We start from the raw sequence: 22,924 nt of genomic DNA on the forward strand, positions 1-22,924 counted from the left end.
GGAATTGGAAAATATGCACGAAAATGAAGATAAGGTCAAAAATACTCACTTGCCTAATAATTGTGCACACAGTGTAGTACATTTTAAGTTAGCTAAAGTTCAGATTAAATTGCCAAGTCTCCTCACTTCAATGCAGATAAGCATCTCGCACTGCAAGGTTATCACAGTTTGTACACATACTTACTGATGAACCTGTACAGGAAATATTCTTCTGTTGAGAGCAGTCGTGCTTTTCCTACTCTCCCATCTTATCTTGGCTTGCTCCCATTGTCTGTCTACTTTGTCGAGTGGAAACTTTCTCCTTTCTCTTCTGTCCACCCCCCTGCCTGCTGTTTTGCTGAAAACACCCCCCCCCCCCCACCCGAGCGGGAAAACAGCTTGCAGCTGGCCTTACTATCTTCTCCTGTTGTTGAGAGCAGTTGTGCTTTTCCTTCTCGGCCAATCTGAACTGAACTTTCTAACAACATAGACAGTCTGGCGTCTCATATTTCACATACACAACTCATTATACTCCAAACCATACATGCCCCCCCATCCCTCCCTGCTTCCGACTGACTGCCTCTGTAAAAAAAATGTTTTTTTCCCACCCTCCCTAGTCACCACAACAAATCCCTTCATGTGACCACATTTACTGTGTGTTGTCCTGTGCATTATGCTGTGATATTATGTTGTTATACCTTGTTGCTGTCTGCATTAATCCTTTTTGGGAGAGCGTGTGGTGGCGCTGTTTAATAGCTGCCGCCCGGGCGCTTGCTCCAAACTTAGTCAAATTCCTTGTGTGTGTTCTCATACCTGGCAAATAAAGCTGATTCTGATTCTGATAAAAGCCACAGAAACATTTTCAAAACACATTTTACATAAAAATATACTCTAAAATACAAACACTCACCTTGTTCCGCCGTAACACTGCCTCTGCAATCTGTCTTCTTCCCCTGAACCATTTTTCTCCGTCGTTTTGTCCCTCATACATGCATGCACGCACGCATTCACTCACTCACTCACTCACTCACACATACACACACACACACACACACACACACATTTCTGTCACTGGTTGATAACAAAATGATAAACTTTAAAATAATCATTGATGCATTAACAGTTTACCCACCGAAACGAACTGTCCTTCTTTACAATCATTCAACAACACAGTAAATTCAGCTCTTTTTTAATTAATGTACTGTATATTCCACTATATGTCTAGTGTATGCATATGATATATACTTGTATTACCATTCATGTTAAAACAGCATGCATATGCAGTCATAACTTGTCTGTTCAAAATGTATGTCACAAAATTGTAGCTAGATAAATAATATGCATTTTAATTTGTCTTTGTCTTTATTTATTTTGTAGTCATAGCAACTGAGACAAACAGAAAATAAACATGTTTTGATGGTTTGTAGTGTTTGATTCTTTAACGGTAAAACTGGCAACAATAACAATTAAAAAAATAATCGTGGTTTTGGAAATAACTTCAAGGGGTCACAGTTTAGTTTCTACGTTTTCGCAGTCACATTTCAAGCTTCATTCGCCATTGAATCTACTATGACAAGCTCCAAGAAGTATCCAAGAAATCACCTCGCCAGCTTTTGGTCATGAATAAATGTGGCGAGACTGACGATGCCAGGGGCTGAAAAAATACTGCCTTCGTCTTGTTTGTCTCTTTTTCAGGATTAAATTCGATCATCATGCCAGTGGTTGTGTAGCTAAAGAAACGTTCCTAAAGTTCATCTCCTGTTGTCTTAGATGAGTAAACAGGTAATCAAAAACTCCTCAGTCTGCCCAGAGAGCTCAATTTGTTAGATGCTGTGTGTGTGTGTGTGTGTGTGTGTGTGTGTGTGTGTGTGTGTGTGTGTGTGTGTGTGTGTGTGTGTGTGTGTCTGTGTCTGTGTCTGTGCTCGAGTGCCACATTTTAGGTAATTTATACTCATCTATCTGGCCGTGCAGCTAGTGAAGGAAAATTATTTACAATTTAGATGTCTATTTTATACTTAGAAGTCATAGTTAAAGGCCTCATGAAGGCCAACAGGTCAAAGGAAGTGCACATGTTTAGAATAGATGACTACTTGGTTTAACTGCCTAGCAACTGTAGAAAAAGGGGAAGTTGTGGAGGCTGTTGCTGCAATTGGAAACAGGATGTTTGGCCTGAGTGCAGGTGCAAGACGCTGTGTTACCGAGGTCGATAAACAGGATGTCTGGCCTGGGTTAAGGTGCAAGATGCTGTGATGGAAAGCTGCGAAAAGGAGGAAGCTGAAGGGGATACAAGAAAGGGGCAGAGAGAGAACCGGGGTCAGACTCTGGAAAGACTGACACCGATACTTATGCATAAGCTATAATTTCTTACAATAATGTTTATTAAATTATTAACTAAGAATCTCGTCTCCTTGAGTCATTTCAGTGTACTGGTTAAGGATAAACAAACACGTGAGAAAGTGATAAATTGCTAAATCAGGGCCTAAGGTCCGGAGCCGAGCTTGAATCCTCTTCACTAGAGTCAGTTGTGTGTGTATGGATGGGCGTTTGTGTGTTTTTGCATTTAAAGTTCAACACATTTGTGTTAATACACGCAGGATGAACGGGCGGGCTTGTGCATATGTCGGTCCATGTCTCAAGTGTGTTTATCAATTTTAAGTATATAATTCTGAGACTTGCTTCTTGCACTGTGTGTCCTGAGTGGGTGCAAGGAGACTTGGCACTGATTCGCTATCTTTCCACCACAAACCGTTTAGCTTTAAGGACTTTTCCCTCTGACTGAACAAAGTTCTTATAGAAGGCGACAAGAGCATGTGGCTGGCACAAAGTGATTTCCCGTTTTACTGTCACTTTAAAGTGATATGCTACATGTCGCACAGTCAATTCCCCACTACCTGTGACAGATAGAAATTGTCCGGGCTGAGGCCCCGCAAAATGGGTTTTCCAGTTGATGTGACCGAGAGCAGCAAAGAAAGTGACTTGGAGGGGAATCAAAATCAGTTGGCTATTGCTTCAAACAGTAATGGTGGTCTGGTGGCTTGGTAGTACATACTGTTGGGAGTATGTAGCGATGCTATCGGCGGATGCAGGTGATGTTACAGACCTGAAAAGATACGTTAATTACAGTATTTCCTCTCCCCATGATAAGCTTTTACATTCTATAGGCTGACAAACTGTGTGTCTGCAGTTTGACCCCGATAGAGATTGCAGTCTAGAGAGCCTGTAGGTGTTTCGGATATGTGTTGTGTACTTTACTCCTTGTGTACTGTGAGTCATGTGATCATCAAAAAACAATGCAGTTTTTAATGGGACTTGCTCTGAAAAGGGGACTGTTACCATGAAGAAACCCTGGTAGCAGATAACCATTGCATTCATATTTGTTTGGAATTTTAAACACTGAACATAAGCAAACATCTGGGATCATTTGAATTTCTCGCATTTCAACCTGCAATAATTGTCTTTTGGAGGGCAGCGGAAACAAGTTGTAAACGTAACACTGGTATGTCATCATCTTTTGTCTTTACCAACTCCTGAGCAAAGTTATTATAGTTTTTAATTCTCAAATGTATATAAATACTTTTAGAATTTTCAATTTCATTTTTTTGTAAGTTAATTACTTATCACAGTGTGTTCCCTAGTTTTAGTTTATTTTTAGTCTTTCAGAATGATTTAGTTTAAGTTTTTCTACAGTATATTTAAGTGTTAGTTTGTTTTGGTCAGAGTCAGGTACAATGTCTCAGAAGTATGTAGCTGTATATACATAGGCGATACATGGTTGGGGAACTGAATCGGAATGGCCATGATGCGTAATGTTTAATCTTGGGCGTGCTTTGTTGTCCAATGTGAATGTCAATGGCAAGTCCGGGTTCATTTTTATTTAGATTTTGTTATATTTCTTTATTATATTTCTTTAAACCTGCTAAAATAGTTGCAGGTTAGTTTTCGTTTTTTTTGTCAGTTTAACTTTTTATTAAATTTTAGTTTACAAAAAATATTTTACACTGAAGGAGATGCAGATTCACATGATCATTCTCTGTTCATCACTATTAGCAAAACCCTTAATTTTGTCACATTGTTTTTAAATTGTCATTATTAAGATATCTTAATATTATAGCCATTTTAAAGTTGCTGAAGTCATCTTCCAGCATGCCCCAGAATGGCCCTTGCCCACATCCGTACAGGGTAACTTACATACCTACAACCAGTATTGGGCAAGTTACTTCCAAAATGTATATTTTATATATTACTAGTTACCGTCATTTGAGAGTTATTAGTCATATTACAATATTATTGTCTCTAAATTGTAATGTGTTTAGCTACTATTACATTATTTTTGAGTTCCTTTCACCAAAATAACAGCGGAAGTTTTACTTAGCAGCTAGCTTGTCAATTTCACCACTAGATCAATACAGTCTCCTTTTATTACACTATAATGCATCCTAGGTTATTCAAAACGTTTTGTATAATTAATATGAATACGCAAAAACTACAGCTACAACAATATAGATCAGTAAAACGTACAACAGGCGAGTAGGAGAATGAAAATACTCAATTGAATTTCTTAAAGTTGTACTGATGTACGGCATCGTTGTAAAATGTTTGTTTAAAGCACTTGAAGTCATTTATGTTGTTTAGTTTAGAACTTAAGGTAGTCTAAAGGAAATGGTCGATTATAGTGTGATTAAAACTCACTATCTTAATTATTATACAGTAATTTAGTTTAACTGCAAACCGTCACAGGAAGTGCTTTTATTTTGAAGAAGCCTATGTGGAACTTTTCTGTTGTTTACTTTTGGTAGATTACTGAGAGGAATGTGAGACGCCACATCCAAAACAGTAAAATACAAGCTTTTTTGGTTGTCATTCGAAGCCATTCCACTACAGGCATAGTTATCTCCACAGCTGATAAATTGCAATGACATTATGTGAAGCAAGCAGAAACATTATTAATTTGATATTTGTCAGCAGCTTGGACACACTGCTGTTCGTGCTGACGTACCGTCACCTGTTGTCCGTACCTGTCTTGTTCTGGCTCTGACTACGGGAACACAGACGGGACAGCTCGCTTCAACACAGCGTATAACTCCAGAAAATAATATCCATCTCGCAAGTGTATCTGCAGTCACATCAACCATCAAATACAGCAACAGGAAATGATACTCACAGCTTTTTTATTTCCTGTGAAAAAGTTTTCGCAGTGTTTTTGAATGCTTAAAAAAACTAAACACCACTAACATGGGTTGTCGCTCGCGTTGCTTAGATTGTAACAAGTATAATATTAACAAAATTGAATTAGTAATGTGTTATATCACTGCTTTACAGCAAAAAGTAATACATTACTGTAATTGCATTACTTTTGTAACACGTTACCCCCAACACTGCATACAAATAATAAAATGTTCAATGTGATCAAACAAGTACAACACTAAAGTAAATGGAGCTATGAAATAAGAAATCCAATTGTGTGAAATGGTCAGCAAAAATGCAATTGTCAGTAACTAAGACACATAAAACAATTTACAGCCTTTTCAAGAACCTATTTAACCTTGTTTACAGGTTTGGTAAACCATGCCCTGGGCAATAACTGTTTATCAGAAGCACCTAATTGTGTATATTGTTTTTTTCTCAATGCAGAGCTGTTGCATTAAGTAGTACTATATGAAAAGTCAAGCAGTGTGTGGCATTTTGTTTCAATGTTCTAAAATCCTATCTAATCCTTGTTTGTGCCGGGGGCTAATTTCCCCCCGCACAGATTCAGAGTTTAACAACAGTAGCAGAGTTTCTTTTGTTATTAAACCACCACTGTGGTAAAATGACATTCCTCTGTTTGTTTATTTCGTTGTCAGGTGAATATTTTGGCATGATTATTAGCTTCAAGCTTTCTCTCTATCGCTCTTTATAGATATGGGTAGAAGAAGGAAAAAACTAGGGAGGATTTTGAGCCCGGAAAAGCCCATTCTTCTGCCTCCTGTTTTCTCCCGCTCCCTCTCTCATCCCTTGTCCCTGTCAGGGTTGCTTGGCATTATCTACTGGAACAGTTGCTCTGAGGAACAAGAAAAACTCTCCCCCCTCCTTCTTTCCCTCCCTCATTTTCATCCCTGCCACTATCCTCCTTTCTCATTGCCCTGCACAGAAGAGAAAGCAATTAAAAGAGAATCTGCTAGATTGTCTGTTTATACCATCTGAGAGAAGGTTGCCAGGCGGTTATGATAATAATGCATTGCTGGATCATTACCCAGAATCTTCGTTTTACTCGTTCCTATCTCTAAGTGTGCAGTGCACATGAGGCCTTCTGAGCCGTGGCACTTGTGCCGCCACACATGACGGAGCTTGAGAGCATGAGGCCTTTTCTTCTCGACCTCAGTTTTTGAGCAAGTTATAAATTGTTGCTGTCTTTCCTTTTGTTTCTCTCCTTTTCTCTCCTTCTTTCTGTCTTCCTGCCCTCCTTTTCTTAGAAAGTGTTACTGCCATGTGTTGACAAAAGCCTTTAATTATGGGCACTCAAGGGTATACTATTATTCATTATTATGACTGTTGAAAAGCAATGTATATACTGTTATTCCCTGTGCCTGTAAAAGACCCAGATTACACAATGGAGCTTATTATTAAGTACAAATCATGCAACAACGTATGCACATTCCAATACATGAGTGAACTGTTTTGATCATGCTCATTAATTTATTTTAAGAGTTCTGCCTCTGTTGCATCTGTTGTATTAGTGTGTTTACAATAGAGTGACAAGCTTCTCATGTTTGTTTTTTTATCTCGAAGGCCTCCGCTATACAATTAAACTGCAATTTACGTCAAAGATAATATAATAATTGATTTGCATTCATTCATAAGCCCCCTACTGAGTCGAAGTTATGATCCTAAAATATTATTTTGCGGAAATGAGTTTTACGGAAGAACCTAATAGCACTTCTAGGACTGGGCCTAGCCGCATGAATAAATGAATGAATCAATCAATATATTTGCACTACATTAGCATCATGCATTGTGATCCGGATGAGATCACACTCTAAATGCCTGAAATGTATTGTAAAAGCTTCCCTGTTATGATAGATTGTGATCAGGCACTGTGGATACTGAGATCAACATCTACAGTATGTGTCAAAGTCCATTAGGCTCATGGTTTCCTTGTCCTTTGATCTGTAGACAGATGCCAACTCAGCATTGAGTGAGTAATTAAAGGTAATTTTAAGGACAAACGGTAGTCAGAACCTTTTATACTTAAGCCTCATGTGCCATGCAGTAGTTGTTAACATTAGTAAGCTTTGTACGGGCTCAGGGGGCCACTTGAAGCAATGAGTTATCCTTGGTGCTAAGTGCTATGAAAGTCCTTTGCAACAGCAGTGGGATTCATAAGTTCATTCAGCACCATCTGAATTGGCTCTGTTAAGGAATAATTTTGGTTATACCCCATGAAAAGAAGACAAATTAGAAATATAAAAACGAATGTTGCAATTGTGACATGTTCTGTTGTGGCCATGGCTACACCATCAATGGATTTTGTTATAGAACACCAGTAGTTTGGTCCTTTCATGCAGGCAATGTTGTCCTAAAGATACAACCAAATAAACAAATCAAATATGTGGATGTGGCTGTGCTTGAAATATGAATACTGGAGAGTCATTAGAGTTTTTGTGAACTAACAAATCTCTCTTTAGAATGCAGCTCCAGGGTTGTTCCCTGCGGGTCGGACAGTGCCTTAACTTGACACCATTTAAATGCAAACCAGCAGCATGCAACACATGCAGGTGTTCGGAAGTGTGTTAAGGTAGTCATTGGACATGTACTGTATATTTTTATTCTACAAGACAATTCTACAATCAACAACTAAAAATAATACAATTTTAAGCTCCTAAACCATATTATCAGCTTAATGTTATGAGGTGTTAAATGAACATGGTAATTTCTATTGTAAAAGTTGTAGTTATTGCACATATTTATTCGTTTCTTTTTTTCTTTGTGCTCTTCACGCTGGTTCGAAGCAGGCGTGGACAATTTTGAAAAAGGTCACCCTGCCCCAATCAGGATTTAGGCAAATTTGATTTAGATTCTAAGAACAAACTGGTGGATTGTTTTTATTTTGTTTTTGAGTGTTAAACTGTTAAAACATTATATCTAAAGAGAACTTCCCTTCTACAGGAAGCATTTTTTAATTGTCTATAAGATGTCACATTGATATCAGAAACCGCTATTAACCTTTCAGCTTCTCTTTGTTACTATTTCATCCATGGCAACAAGCCACTGACGACCTTTCTGGCCCTCTCAATTGACATGACACCTGTCAGTCATGCGTTCAGTATGCCGTCCCCGGTATGCATGACTAACCTTTAAAGTCCACCCGCAAGAATAAATGATGTACATTGTCAAACAGCATCCCTCACAACCCTACATAATAAGGCTGCACTTTTTAAATTGGCCCACAAGGAGGAAAGGCTAATTAGTGTAGCAAGACGGTGTTAAAGCCAATTCTCATACAGGAAATCATGATAAAACAACCTCCGCCCAAAGCTTTGACTCGCACCACAATTATTTAATACACATCTTTAGTTCAAAGTGTTACCTTTGAGATAAGACTGTGGGTATGAAAAAGGTAGAAACGCTCTTGGCTTATGTGTGTCTGATTCTCTGGGCTTTGCTAAATCTCTACTAGATGCGAGTGGAATCTATGTTGTTGAGATGTAGTGCAGGTTTTGGTAGTTCTACTTTGTACATTATCAGTAGCTTTACCAAAACACATACAGTAAATAGTGTGCAGGGCCAACAAATTCAAATAAGCCTATTTCCCTCAGACAGAATTTATGATGCTGCATTTCATTTTGCAACTTAAATAGAGGCAGCCAGTTCTGGGGTATTTTAGCACAAAGTCTTCTTTTGCCTGTGTTCTCCTTCAGTGGCACTGCATCATCAACTGATTCACCCTCTTTCTGCCCGTAATGCACCAAAGCAGAACACAGTGATGGATCGCATAAGAGGTAAATGTGCAGAGTGGATGAGGTAGTAGTTCCACTGTGTCACACTTGGAGACACGGCCTTATGTGACATCCCGTAATAATAAGAGCAGGTTGTACGTTGAGAGGGAATGCAGCGTAAAGAAAGAGATGGGTGGGAGAGGTCGACAATCTGCTGCCGGTAATTGTGGAGTAATAATTATAATTTGCAGCTGTAAGAGGCATGTGGCTTACATTGGCAGTAATATGTCTTTCCTCTATACTTACACACTTTTTGACAGCACTGATTAATATACCTAAACACAGGTGCAGGGATATCTTGATGCAATGCAATACAAGCTGTTAAATATACACTTGTCAGTTGCACTTTCAACAAACATGTGATAGACTACTACAGCAGTATTTATTTATTTTTTGCATAGTGGCCATGTTGTCCATCCTCTACTACATGCACCAACTGACGGTTGTACTGTTCAGTCTGACCACGGCGGTATGGGGTAGTAATGAGATGAAGAGGAAAAGGAGAACAAGCAAAGAATGGGATGGGGAAGGAGAAGTTAAGAATAAGAAGGATGGATGGAGCAAGAATGAATGAGAAAGACAGAGAGAAAAGGGAAAGGACAAATGCAAAAAGAGAGGGAAGAGACAGAAAGGAGAATGACATGAATGAAATGAAAGAGAGTGAAATAAGGAAAGATAGAAAGGAAGCACAGTACATCTCCTGAAATGTAATAGCAGCATCCTGCCCCTGCAATAGATCCCCCTGCCTACGTCTCAGTGAGGCACCATCTGTCACAATCTTGTTTCATCCAACCACTCTTCACACTCCAATCCTGCTTTAAAACACAGCACAGAGGAGGAAAACTATGAAAGAGTTGTCACATTGAATTTCAAATGAGGAAGGATGGGTCAAAGTGAAGCTAGACTGTCAGGAGAAGTGTCAGGGCTCCTGTGCTGCTGACATGTACAGTATGAACTCTGATCAGCATTTACTGTAGATGTCCATTTCCACTGGTGCACTTTTTGCCTTTGCCCTCTTCTACTTGCCCCACGACAGTTCAAGTGGAGATTTTATAGTTTTGGACTTTACGGAAGACCGAAGCACAACATCTTATTGGAGCAGCTTTAGAAACTTTGATAAACATGATACACACAAAAACTAAAATGCATTTGCACTCGCAAAGCCTTAGAGGTGAAGTCACACATGTGCTTAGCAAATTTCAATCAAGCAGTCCTGCAAATTCCTGAGTTGTTTGTAACCATTTTTTGAAAAATAATTTCCCCCCGCTTGGCCTTCTGGCCAAGTCTCAAAACAATCATTCCTGCACTGATTAATGGCTTGCTCTAAGCACTGAAGCATGCCAACCAAGATGGAGGGCTTTAGGATGAGAGAATTATATGAGGATCTGTGGTTGTCTGGGGGGCTTTGAAGCAGAGAGTATAAATCAAGTGAACAACAAAGGTTACTGCAAGTATACTCTGATGCTATTACGTCATCTGGGATTTCCCTACAGGGATTGGCTCCAGGGTTTAGCTTAACGGAGGGAGTGATGGCTTTCACAGACTGAAGTAATAGTAGTGATCGATGGCATGTCTTGAAGACATTGTTGTTGTCTATGTTCTTGCTCTTTGTGTGTGGACAGAGTTTTTTTTTTAATTCCTATTAAAGCTACGCTCCACTGTAGTGCATGCAGGGCCCATGGGATGGGCTCTTCCTGGTGATAACAGCTTTGTTTAAAATCACTATCAATGAAAGGAGACAGTTTCTCACCCTCGACCTTTCACCCTCACCATTCGGCTCTTTAAATGCTTCATTAAACCTGCAGCGGACATTTCACAAGCAAACTTCAAAACTTTGCGCCTGCCTTTTAAAATCACAATAATGAATGTGAACTGTTTGCCACTGGTGTCAACAACAGTTTCCAAAGACCTAACAAAGAATTTACCTATTATCACAATGTGGTGACATTACCACATACAGTAGATTCACCTTTAAAGTGTCATGTTCGGCGTAACATGTTTCTGTGATTACACATAATGTAACACGTACTTCATTCCTGTAAAAGTGTTACTTGTTAGGGGGAGAAATTTTGAAGAAGCTTTAGTTTCCTTTTTTGTCAAAAACAAAAAAAGTGGATGGTGAATTATATGGCAAGACAGCATTGCACCAGACATTTCAATAAGTGCTTTGTTCTGCTAAGCCTGGTCCTAGGGGATAAACCTAGAACCTTCCGGAAATACATTTAACCCGCTGTGCAAAGAATATCTAGAGCAAGATACTGCTTTGAGGGCCATAAAGGAATGACCTGACTTTGATTTGGTATGCAGCTTTAGTTTTGCTTTTATAGCTTACATTATTTCTCTCTCTTTTCTTGGTGTCGTTTTTTTCTATAGCGCATCGTTTCTTCCTCAGGCTGTCTGACTGATGGCGATATCTCTGTCTCCCTCCCACTGTCTGTTGTGCCCCCTGTCTTATACAGACAACAAAGACAAAGAACTTCCTGGCTAGCCTCAGCGACTCTTGCCCACCAGGTTGAAGTGAGGCAGATTTTGATCAAACAGCCAGTGTGCCAGTCTTGCCTTTAATATTTGTTGATGGCTAAAACATTTTTTTTTTTGCATTTCAGATCCTCTCTGTATGGCGGGTAGTGTATTTGCACAGAAACATGCAGTAACACATGCGTGCACAGCACACTGAAAAAATGGATTTTGGGCAATTGCATCACAACTGGACAGCACTACATACAAGTGTAAATGACCACCAAGAGGCACTGTGATCTGACCACACATTTTTTGTGGTGTGAACGCTAATGCAACCTAATGCCTCCCTGACTAGGACTTAAGAGAATAAAAGTCACCTCTTGGGGACGTGGTTGTTGTTTTGGTGACAGCAAGCTAATTCCTTTTTACTTCCCCATTTTAGAATACAAGTTGGACGAAGTGTTGCATTTGCCCTGTTGAAGGAGATGCGGTAGGTTCTGCACAATATCTCCATTTGTACCGACATTACTGCTAACGTGACTGGCGAGTGTGGATGTATTAACTGTGCACAGGGCCTTTGACCTTCTAGCAGAAGTAATGTAGGCAGTGACAAAATCTGAATACAAGTGCTCAGCTGGAGCCACATGACAGACGCAGGTCTAAATGGTGATGTGTCTCAGCTGCCCTATGTTTGGATCAACGAAACACAAGTGTGAACAGGGCCTTAGTGACACATGTTGCCAAGTCAAGAGAAGGAGAAGAGGGAGAAAAAGTGGGGAAAGAGATGTAGAGGTATAAGGTTGGAGTGGGTGCAGGGCAGAACAAGACAGACACACTACAATGAGGAAATGGAGGGGAAAAAGTGTTTTGTTAAGGGGTGAGAGGTGTCAGAGAAGGCAAAAAAGGAGAAAAGAAATGAGGGGAAATGAGGAGAACTGGTTATTGATGGGGATAGCGGGTGGTGGAGCTATCTGTCAGTCTTGGCACAACGTTCCTCTCATTACAGTTTCACTCCCTGGCTTCAGCTTGCTCTTTGGTCCTCCCCCACGGCTAGCCCTGGAGCAGGGATCCATCTAGCCCAGCCCTCCTGTCAACACAAGCCCAGCTCAGCAGCTCTGGCGCAGGCATCTGTCAGCCCACACAGTCCCCTGTCAGCCATAGCCTATTGGCCAGTCCATATTGGCACTGCACAGCAGGGCAAAAACAGAGTATAATATAGCACAGCATAGCATCCATCAACAAAGCTCATGGTAACACAGCACAGGACAGCAACCGAGGCATCCATCACAAGTAGACCCTGTGTAAACCAAGTCCCTAGTCTCTGAAGGGACTGATAAACAACAACGGCACTTTGTAAAACACAGTAATAAAAGATGCATTTAAAAAGGCGTTTTGTTTACTAGCATCAGCAAATTTTTGCTAGCATTTACAAGCTTTTTTATGTTAGCGGAGACTATCTATTCTACAGAGGATTATGGGCTGGGAGAGGATTCTGCAGCGTATTGCAAACACGGAAATGCTTTTGTTATTAAAAAACAACAAATATTCAAATTAATAAAGTCTCAATGGCTAAGTAACACAGTTTAGATACTGCATCATTATGAGGGCTGCAGCAAGTTAATGGGATGGATTTTCATTACAAATCGTCCAACCGTGGTTCGCCATTCCAATCGAACCAAGTTCCCTGCAAGCAACTTGTTGGATATCCCTCAGATCAGGCCAGCCGGGGACAACCAAGCTCTTATTTGTCATTCTGGTCCAGCAGAGCCCCAGCACAGCCCAAGAACCTCGGCCCGGCCTAGACACACCTTGACAACTACTCTGCTAGAAGGAAGTGACAGCTACAGGCAAACAACTGCTCTGACAAGGGATAGGAAGTACTCTGCTTCCAAGGCAGTTGCTCATTAGTGAGAACAGGACATAGCTAGGACTGAGCATGCTCTACTTTCAGCAACAAGAGTTGTCAGGACCCTCTGGAGGCTTGAGCAGTTTGAGGGAAGACAGACAAAGCATAGGACAAGCGGTATCAGAGCAACATGATCCGTAGTGCAGATCAATGAATAGTTCCTTTGATTTCTATTTCATGATGTCTACTTCTAACCAAGAGTGTTGATGAAGAGATGAGAGGGGAGATATAACTTACAGCAAGGAGCAAGGATAGTCAGGAAGAGAAGCTGACGGGGTGAGAAAACGAGGATAGCAAGAGGAAGATAAGGTGTGAAGAAATGAGATAGAAAGAGATAAGGCAAAGGAAGATGAAAGTGTTTGGAGCAACGGAATGTGTCTCTGAGTGAAGTCTGAATGTGGTGGCATGTACAGAACCATGTGTTGTGTATTTATTTATCTATTTCTTTGACCCATATGGAGCAGCATATGGTGACCGCTAACTGAAAGGAGGTAATACAATTAGGAACATTTGGATGATTAATAGTCCTAGTCACCTGTATTTAGCCAAGAGTTTGCATGATGCTTTGGAGGAGCCACACTCACAGTATGAGTGCAGTTCACAACTAAAACAGCTTATCTCACTTGCACAGTTGTTTTAATATGAATGCTTCCACTTCTTTTATTTCACTATCCGGTGCTTGCCCAGAGATCTTGACAGCTTCCACAGGACAGTTGGAAATCGTAGAAAGCTGTTTTGTTATTATCTTTAACTGTAGGAGTTTTTTTTTAATTAACAAACTAAAAGATTGTGCTCTTGTTACAATAGCGTTTTGCTAATGTTTTTCATTAATAGCCCCAGTTTGAGAGTAGCGCTATATGTAACACATTAAACCTGTGTGCAAGGTTTCTCTTTGTATGAATTTTTATCGAATGACAGATTATAACTCTGCGTACCAAAGATTTGCACTTGGCCTTTAGTCTTGCTTAGAACGGAGCCAGGCAAAAAAATCACAAGTTAGCAATAACAAGCCAGAATAAGAGACATTACTGCATTGTTTTTAATGTGCTTGAATAAATAAATAAATACAGTATGCTATCTGTAAATGACCAGCTGTGGAAAATATCATTTGCACATATAATCTTCTTCAACTTTATTGCGATCATTTTTGAAAGTTTGGTTAATTTCCCTACACTGAATTCTATTACAATGGCTGCTCCTTTTAATTATCAATTTTCCACACAAATTTGATTTTAATCTCAAATCAACTTGAGGAGTTTAAAGTCTGTAAAATTAACATATTAATTGCATGATGAATCTCATTACAATTCGCTGAGTAACAATTTGGCAGTCTCTGGAATGTGTTTGTAGAAATCACAAAGCATCAGTTAGGCTGCATTTGCCCTCCGGATACAGTAGCAGGAAGCAATGGCTTGCCACACCAGTCTTTCGTTGGACAATAGTTTCTGTTCACTCTGTAAATAGTAATAAACAGTGTCAGCAAGTATGCTGGTGAATTTGTGTGGTTCACTTCAAAATAAACTTATAAATACATTTTTGCAGTCTTCACATAAACCAAAATATTTGGTCTAGACAGTGAGAGGTACCTATATGTCACCAAAATTAGTAAGGAAAGAATATGTCTCTGAGATAATTAACAGGGGACCAGAATCACATGCTTATAATGACAAATCTGTAGATAAGAGGCTAAATTCTTTGAACTGTTAAATTACATACATTGCAAAGATTTATTTTTGTTAATCATATGTTTTGCACGTTCAATCCTAAACTCTATGCAATGTCTAAGTAATACAGTGGTCTTACACAAAGTTACACGTTTTTAAAAGAGACTAAAGGAAACTGACGGACACTGGTGTCAGGATTCTGTTCATGTCTCTTCTGTCTTTCACGTCCCTGCTTTTGTTTTTTCACCTTTTGCCGTTTACTTCACGGTAGAAGACAAGTGGTAATAAGAGAACAGAGGAAGCAAGCTCTGTGAAAACCAACAAGATGCCGACATTCAGTTACCCAGGGCAGTGCATTGCTTCACTGCAAACACTTAAAATCCGTTCAACTGTGTTTTACTAACTTAGTGCATTGTCACTTTGAATTGTCACTCTGTCAGAGCATTACAACCTGTACACACATACAAAGTAGAAAACAACTTTTTTATTTATAAATCTCATTTGAATAAGGTATCATACATTGCTGATCACAAATAATCCGGCAATATCATTATTACATTGTGTGTATTAGATTGCTTTTACAATAAAGCAAATGTGCAAATATGGTTTTCTACAATTGCAAAAATAAACAGGTGTTGAACAAAGACAGGCCTGCATGTCTCAGTAGCTGATGTGCTGTCGACCTCTCTTCTCCCATACTGCAAAACAGTGTCACAGACCGTACTGTATTTAGTTTGTTCTGCTTTTGGCTGAATCAGCATTACAATGGAGCTAACGCACAGTATTTCACAATTCTATTCAGTGAAATAGTGTGATGCTTTGTGCATATGTACATGCATTTCTATTGAATTCTAAATAGTGTTTTTTGTGTTCATCGAAAGCACAAAGGTTTTGACTAGAATATAATGTAAAGGTCTCCAGTTTTGAACAAACATGCATGAATCAGGAACCAGGGGACCATCCTTCATGGACATTTTGCAGAGGATAAAGCTGAGAATAAAATGATCTACAGTAAATATCACTGATTTGAATTATTTGAGTTAGGCTCTATTTCAGTGCAGTGTGCCAGATGTTGCCCTTGCCCTCTCCATCACTATAGAAAAAATGTGTCTTAATTAGTTTTGGATGCTTTTGACTATATAGTCTAATGATAAGAGCACAGCGATATTTGAAACAAAATGGGATAAACCTGTTCACTTTAGAGACAAGTAGAGGGTAGATGTCAAAGTGAGTCAATAAATACAGTGAGTTATCTGGGCTCCACACAAAGGGAAGGAACATCAACAGGGATTCAAGCTGCGAGTACAAGCCTTCAACAAATCTGACATCCAGCTCCCACTGGGTAACAGGCCGGGGTGACTGCACTACCACTTTTGAGCATCACCCGGGGTCACCTGCCAAAGACAGCTTCACTCCACTGCCTCGCTAATCTAGTCTCATGTAGCCCAACACACTCCAAAACAGTGTGCACAACCAAGGCTTGGGGAGTCTCTTGAATTTGCATGTGAGGCGCATCCACTGTCGGCATGCATTACGGCTGATATCCATTCTCATTGATTCCGACGTCTTCTCACATTTACATTTATTCATTAGGCAGACGCTTGGCTTCCGTCCCTCCCGTGCGAGATGTCTTAGCTCAAGCTTACTTGGCGTAATGTTCTGTCAGCGTTCAACAAGGAGTAAACAAGAGGATGCCGGTGTCCTTTCTCATTCACAGGAATAGGCTCACTGTTAAAAGAGATGTATTTATCAGAGAGAGGAAGGGGGGCAGATTCAAAAGAGGAGGAGAGACCAGGGTAAAGAAACAATGAGTGGAAGGAAGAGAGTGTGTGAGGGATGGATTTGGGATGGGAAACACCTTTTAACTTCAGCTTTCCTTTCAAGACCTCAGGAGAAGATCAGTGCTGAGTTTTCTGATTAGCTTAACTAACTCTGGATTACCCTTGCTGGTCAGCAATACCAAACACAACACTGCTGAACTGTGTTTCAGTATGCCAAGCTTGGTCCATTGTTTTGAAGAAATGATTTAACCTTTGAACCCTTAGTAAAAACGCCTCAGAGTTTCATACAGCCCACCTACACTGTTATTTATTTGTTTCCTATTTATAAGATTCCACATTTCCTTTCTTCTGATAAGCTTACACATCATGAAATGATCATGAAGACAATACGTGACCTTTTTTTCTACTCCATCCCCTTATTTGAAACCAGCCTTTTATTTCTATTTTTATCTCTTCACCTCACTTCTTGTTCTTGTGTTGCCTGCAGGTGTTATGTGGATGACAAAGTCTCCAAGGTGGCCTGGCTCAATCGATCCAACATCATCTTTGCCGGCCAGGACAAGTGGTCCCTGGACCCCAGAGTAGACCTGGTCACTAAAGGACAGCTGGAGTACAGCCTGCGTATACAAAAGGTAATTCTGACCTAGAAACTACGAAACTGGACTGTTTATTAAAATGTGATTAATCATGAGCTGGAATGGAGGACAGTTGCATTTAGAGATGGGATGGTTTTAAGGATCCTATTAAAAAAACATGAGCAACTTTGACTTTTTAAGATCCAGAGTTGTGTTGGTTTGATATGTATTAATCGGTTAATTTATCCATGTATTATGCAGAAGACTGGACTTGTTCTGATTCCACTAAATTCCTGGATGTGTATTTAAAAATTACAAATATGTATTTGGATCAGTTCTGGTAGAAGTATACTAACCAAAATGTAAATGATAAAGCACAACAAAGTAATATGAAGGAAGACATACTGCTTTGCAAGTAACCTTGTGATAATATACATTCAAACTAATGAAATAACAATATTTATTCTTCATTGTGTGTAGGTGGATGTGTATGACGAGGGTTCATACACCTGCTCCATACAAACTAAGCAGCAGCCCAAGACCTCACAGGTCTACCTCATAGTACAAGGTAAGTGGCATTGACATAAACACCAGCATCATATAACAAATTACTTATCCATGCCTGCTGTAAAAATATAAACATGGAAATTGGGTCTAAACAGAAGCTCTAACACATTTTAAATCATATTTCAAATGTCCCAAGAGTCAAAGGCATCATTGTCCAACAGCACACAAGCAACTTACATTGCGTTATCAAGGCTCTATTATTGAATGTTCAAATATGTCCCTCCAAGGTGTCTGCAAGGAAAATATATGAATATGTATTGATAGGAGGGAAAAAAGCCATATGTCACAAACACCCACCTCCAGCAACCAAATTCCTTGTTCCAGTTCTAATGAACTTTAGTGCACTTGAAAAGCCTTCAGCAGTAGCTTAATCTTTCAAAAAATAGGAAAGTATTTCTCATGAATGGAGACAGTAAAGTTGAGAAGGAGAGAGAAGGTGCTGTGGGATTTTATCCAAGGCCTGGAGGGTGGATCTTTTTTCTTTCTTTTGCAACTTTTGGATGAAAAAACGACTTTTCTTTTGCTTCCAAAATGCTTTTTAAAAGTTATCTTTTGAATTTTAAGGTTGTAGCTCCTAAGTTTGATGATAAAGTTACGCTATGACATCATTATTGACATCATTGACATCATTGTTGTACTTGAGAGGGTACACAACACAGTCATGCTCAGTTTTGAGCCTTTCTTCTGTCCTTCTCTTGTTCCCTGTGAAGTAAAAACTGCTGACTGTCATTCCAGAATTCCACAACTACTTTTAAAGAAGCACATAGTAGTTTCTTACCACAAAGTAAAGTATCCTACCATAATAATGTGGACAAGACACATTTAAATAAAGCTATTACCATGCAGCTATGGTGTGCTGAATAGAGTGCTGATCGGGCATCCTTTTTCTGTCCGAGCCCAGCCTGTGTCCGACAGAGCACTAACCGAACCCAACCCGAGCCCCACAGGCATTAAGATATTTATGTCCAAGCCCGACACAGTTAAAATCTAATTTTCTATCATTTTCCCATACCAATGACACATGTACATTTGTTTGTGTGGAAAGCCTGCTTTTATTAAGCAACTGTAGGAAGGTATTTGGAAATGTCAACAGATCAGCGTGTCAGTGCACGCCGGGGCAACAAATGTTAATCAGCTGTTTGATTTAAAATGTTCAAGATGTTAACCTTTCCTGATTGCTTTGTTTCTAACCGTGGTCAAAAAAACAGGGGAGACTTGTTACCTCCGGGGTTGACGTTATAAAATGAATAACGTTTCTAGTGAGAAAATGAATAAACTTGGCTTTTTGTCCGTGGACACTGCACACACTGTGTACAAAACGTAAACTTATTCCACCAGCTCTGCTCCGGTTGCATCTACACATCTGCTTCCTCTTTCTCTATCGCTCTTCTGCCCACTTTACACAAACACACACAGACACACACACACACATTTACCACATACCTTATTCGGCTGATGTGTCCAAGCCCGACCCGAACCCAAACAACATTTCTAAATATCTGTCTGAACCCGGCCCATTGAGTACCGTTGGGCACTGTTTGGTAACGACACTCTAGGGCTGAACAAATCAGTGATTGGATCTGCAAAATTTCACTCAAGTTTTAAAATAAAAGCAAAGATAAAACAGAATTCTGCGTTATATTTTCTGTCCATTCAAACAGATGGAGAATCTGAGTGCAAGAAACCATCAGTAGTAGAAAGAAATAGTCTAAAACTGAGATTGTTTATTTTTCATGAATGGTTAACTCCTTTGAATGAATGAAATGATTCTTTAATACACATTACATATTGTATGCATTTTGTATTATTCTAACAGAATCATTGATAATTAAACAAAGGTCAGTCCTGGGGTCAGTCTGGAATTGAACATGTTGTTTACATTATCAATAGGATACCTTATAAGCTGATTGTATCCTGAGCTGGTCAAATCAGAACAGTCAGAGTAGATGTAAACAGTATTTCCCTATTTATTCCCCTATTGGAATGGTTGGGGGATCTGAACGGGTTAAACAAGGTTGGTTTTCTACTCTTTTAGATAAGTATTTTTTATTGTTCTTTTAATATATCCTTTTTAAACACTGTTTGTATGATTCTTTTCATATTGCCTTATGTGTCTCTTATATCCTCTTTTTGACATCTTTGGAATACACTTATTCATATTCTTGCAGAGAGTTGGATCAAAAGTTGGAAAACATTCTCATGCCTGTACGGAAAGTATCTATCTGAAACACGCCTATTGTTAGCTTAGCTTAATTTAGCACAACCACAACCTGACACTTTTATGATTTGCTGGTAGGCAGATTCCGTTACCGTCCGTTACCGTTGGACCTGGCCAGGCTGTTTCCAGTCTTGCAGTCTTAATGCTTAGCTAAGCAAAGCACAAGCATAGTTTTGAGTACACTATAACCTTTTTGTGTATAACACGTATTGCTGTAACTTCACGGTTTAGAATATCCTTTCATCTGTTGGATGTCATTTAACTGGCCCTACTCTGTCCTGTCTATTGACTACACACTCTCCAGGAAGAGAAAAATTGCCAACAAATAATCGTGGCAGAAGCAGCCTCAAAAAACCCATAAACATATTATTCTTCACATTACAGCAACTGCAGTCTTTTAACTGTTTATTTATTTATTTTGAAACTGTCAGAATATCTGGCTCTTTTGGTTCTTTTTTTAAACCTCTGAAACATTTCTGAATTGCTAGTAAGAACATCAGAACATTGAACGCATAAAAGCAATAAAAACATTGAGCTGTGCATCAAGGCCAAAAAAATGAGTTCATTATCCATCAAAACGCCATTGCCATGTCTCTGTAGTCTTGTTTTTCAAAGTCACAGTTAGTTGACAGACATTTTTCTTAACCTGTCAGAAACAGGCTGCCTGAAAGACACATGTGCGATGCCTTAGTGCTAAAAAATGGGGTCTCTTTTAGTTAGTTTGTTTATTTGCAAGTGTAAGGACCATGTCTTTATATGCTTTGCTCTCAGCTGTGGATGCTTCAACTGCCGTCTGTTTATCCAACGATACATGGAGTGCAATAGTATAAATGTACAGTGACAAATCTAATGTTCAGCTCACTACATTTCACCATAGTTTATCGTTTCATTTATCAGAGGTTGTTTTTGTTTTAATTGCCTTTTCCATTTTTAAACTACTGAGTTTCTAATGTGAAACCTGACCCCAGATAAATACTAAAGCCTGTCAGTGGAGCAAATGCATTTCCCCGCACACAATGGCCTACTAGAGAAGTTCCCATATAGCTATGAGCTGAAGATATCCAAGATGTCCATTACTAGCATTTTAAAGGCCAATATTTGAATTGATGCTCTTCTTCTTGGATCCATGGCAGAAAATTGCCTCTCCTTCCCAGACTCCATTGTGTCCGATTATTCGGCCAATTCTAATGAAACAGCTAAAGCCAAACGTTTCTGTTGTTTTCTTCCCCTGCAACTTTGTCCTATGCTCTGCATCTCAGAGTCCCATTCAATTTTGCTGCCATTGTTATAGTCATCTGTTGTATTTCCCCGCTCCATGTGGGTAATCTTTTCCTTGAGGTTCACTTCAGCATCTTTCATCTAAATTGTGGTGCAGTGCGGAAGGTGTTGGTTTCTGGTAATTACTGTGAATGTATTCCTGTGCATAATTACTGTGAATTTGTATTTACTTTTAAACCATGGTCAAACACTGGTCAAACACATCACTGGTCAAACACATCTCTGGTTGATTGATTTAATGATTGACACAGATGGGCGGAAACTACTGAATGCAGACTACTGATTAAATAACAGGAGTAAGAAGTAAATTCCTACATAAAAATCCACAACTTATTTAAGTTCTGCTTGATATAGTTTCATCCAATAACTTTTTTACTCTGGATGTAGGTTCAAGTCTTTCACTAAGGGAAGATAAGAATTTTTCTTTGTGTGTGGCTCCACTATACTATCACCGAATTCAACCCTGCAAAACCCAATCAACTTTGCAGGATAATAATTCACCCTGCCTTCATCTTTTAATGGGTATGAAAATGTTCCAAGCATCAAACATTACCCCCGGTTACAGACCCAAGAGTGGGTTCACATAACCAAAGCTGACAATTTTCTGCTAGCAGGGACAGGGACGTAATTGGAAAACAAATGATCAGACAAAGTAAATTTGCGGTGGATGAAAAAGTGGCGAACTCGCAGGGCTCAGACGAGTGGTATCAAGCAGAAGGGTCACTGCACATGACAAGAATCCCAATATAAAGGCAGGCTTTCCATCATAATCCATTTTGATTTTTATGAAACAGACATTGAAGTTTAGCCGATGGGCAAGCCCAGTGCTATGATGATTTGAAGGTTTGACTTTGATGTTCTATTAGCAAGTCTAGAGATGTTTATGTATGATGAAAAGTAAGCGTATGTAAGTGTATGTTTGTGTGTGTGTGTGCGTGCGTGCGTGCGTGCGTGTGTGTTTGTGTGTGTGTGTAAACGTACCTGCACACATCTATCAGTGATTATGGCTTTTTCTGTACTGTATTAATGGTAAGTATAGTAGGTTCAGACCATTGTTTGATTTATGGTCAAATTTAGATATTAGAAAAAAAAAAGATTTCTCTTCTCTTAACCCATCCGTTTCCCTTTTCCCATATGGAGAGGTTGTTATGGAATAATTTGCACATCACACACTTTGCTCTCAAAACAAATAGAACCCCATTTAAATTTTAACTTGATGGGATTTTTTATGTATTTTATTTTTTATGATGGGAACATTCACACCATTTGATCAAATTGTCAAATGTATCCTCTGTATACACTGTGTTCAACATCAATCCCGGCGAGGGGGAAGAGTCTGTATTCTGATATCCACTGTGTTAAATCCTGTCTGTAGACCATATACACTGCATGGCTGTCATTAATGATGTTCCACTCCTAAAGTTCAGATCGCAGGAGTAGGCTATATTTATTTGACTAAAAAAGAAGAATATTTCACTTATTAAGAAGTGAAATAGCTTATTCCTTTATAATTACTGTCAC

The 22,924-nt window shown here is 39.3% G+C and overlaps 1 protein-coding gene across 3 annotated transcripts in view; it reads left to right on the forward strand.

Moving 5' to 3' along the window:
- Positions 1-22,924, forward strand: part of lsamp (limbic system associated membrane protein) — a 603,277-nt gene that overhangs the window by 518,640 nt on the left and 61,713 nt on the right. For all 3 annotated transcript variants that reach the window (XM_034862364.1, XM_034862356.1, XM_034862347.1), the window contains 2 exons: positions 17,253-17,397; positions 17,821-17,908. In XM_034862364.1, coding sequence (XP_034718255.1) covers positions 17,253-17,397; positions 17,821-17,908 — 233 coding nt within the window. The remainder of the gene's footprint in view (positions 1-17,252; positions 17,398-17,820; positions 17,909-22,924) is intronic.

This window comes from Etheostoma cragini, chromosome 3 (genome assembly GCF_013103735.1).
Source record: "Etheostoma cragini isolate CJK2018 chromosome 3, CSU_Ecrag_1.0, whole genome shotgun sequence".
Lineage (NCBI taxonomy): Eukaryota > Metazoa > Chordata > Actinopteri > Perciformes > Percidae > Etheostoma > Etheostoma cragini.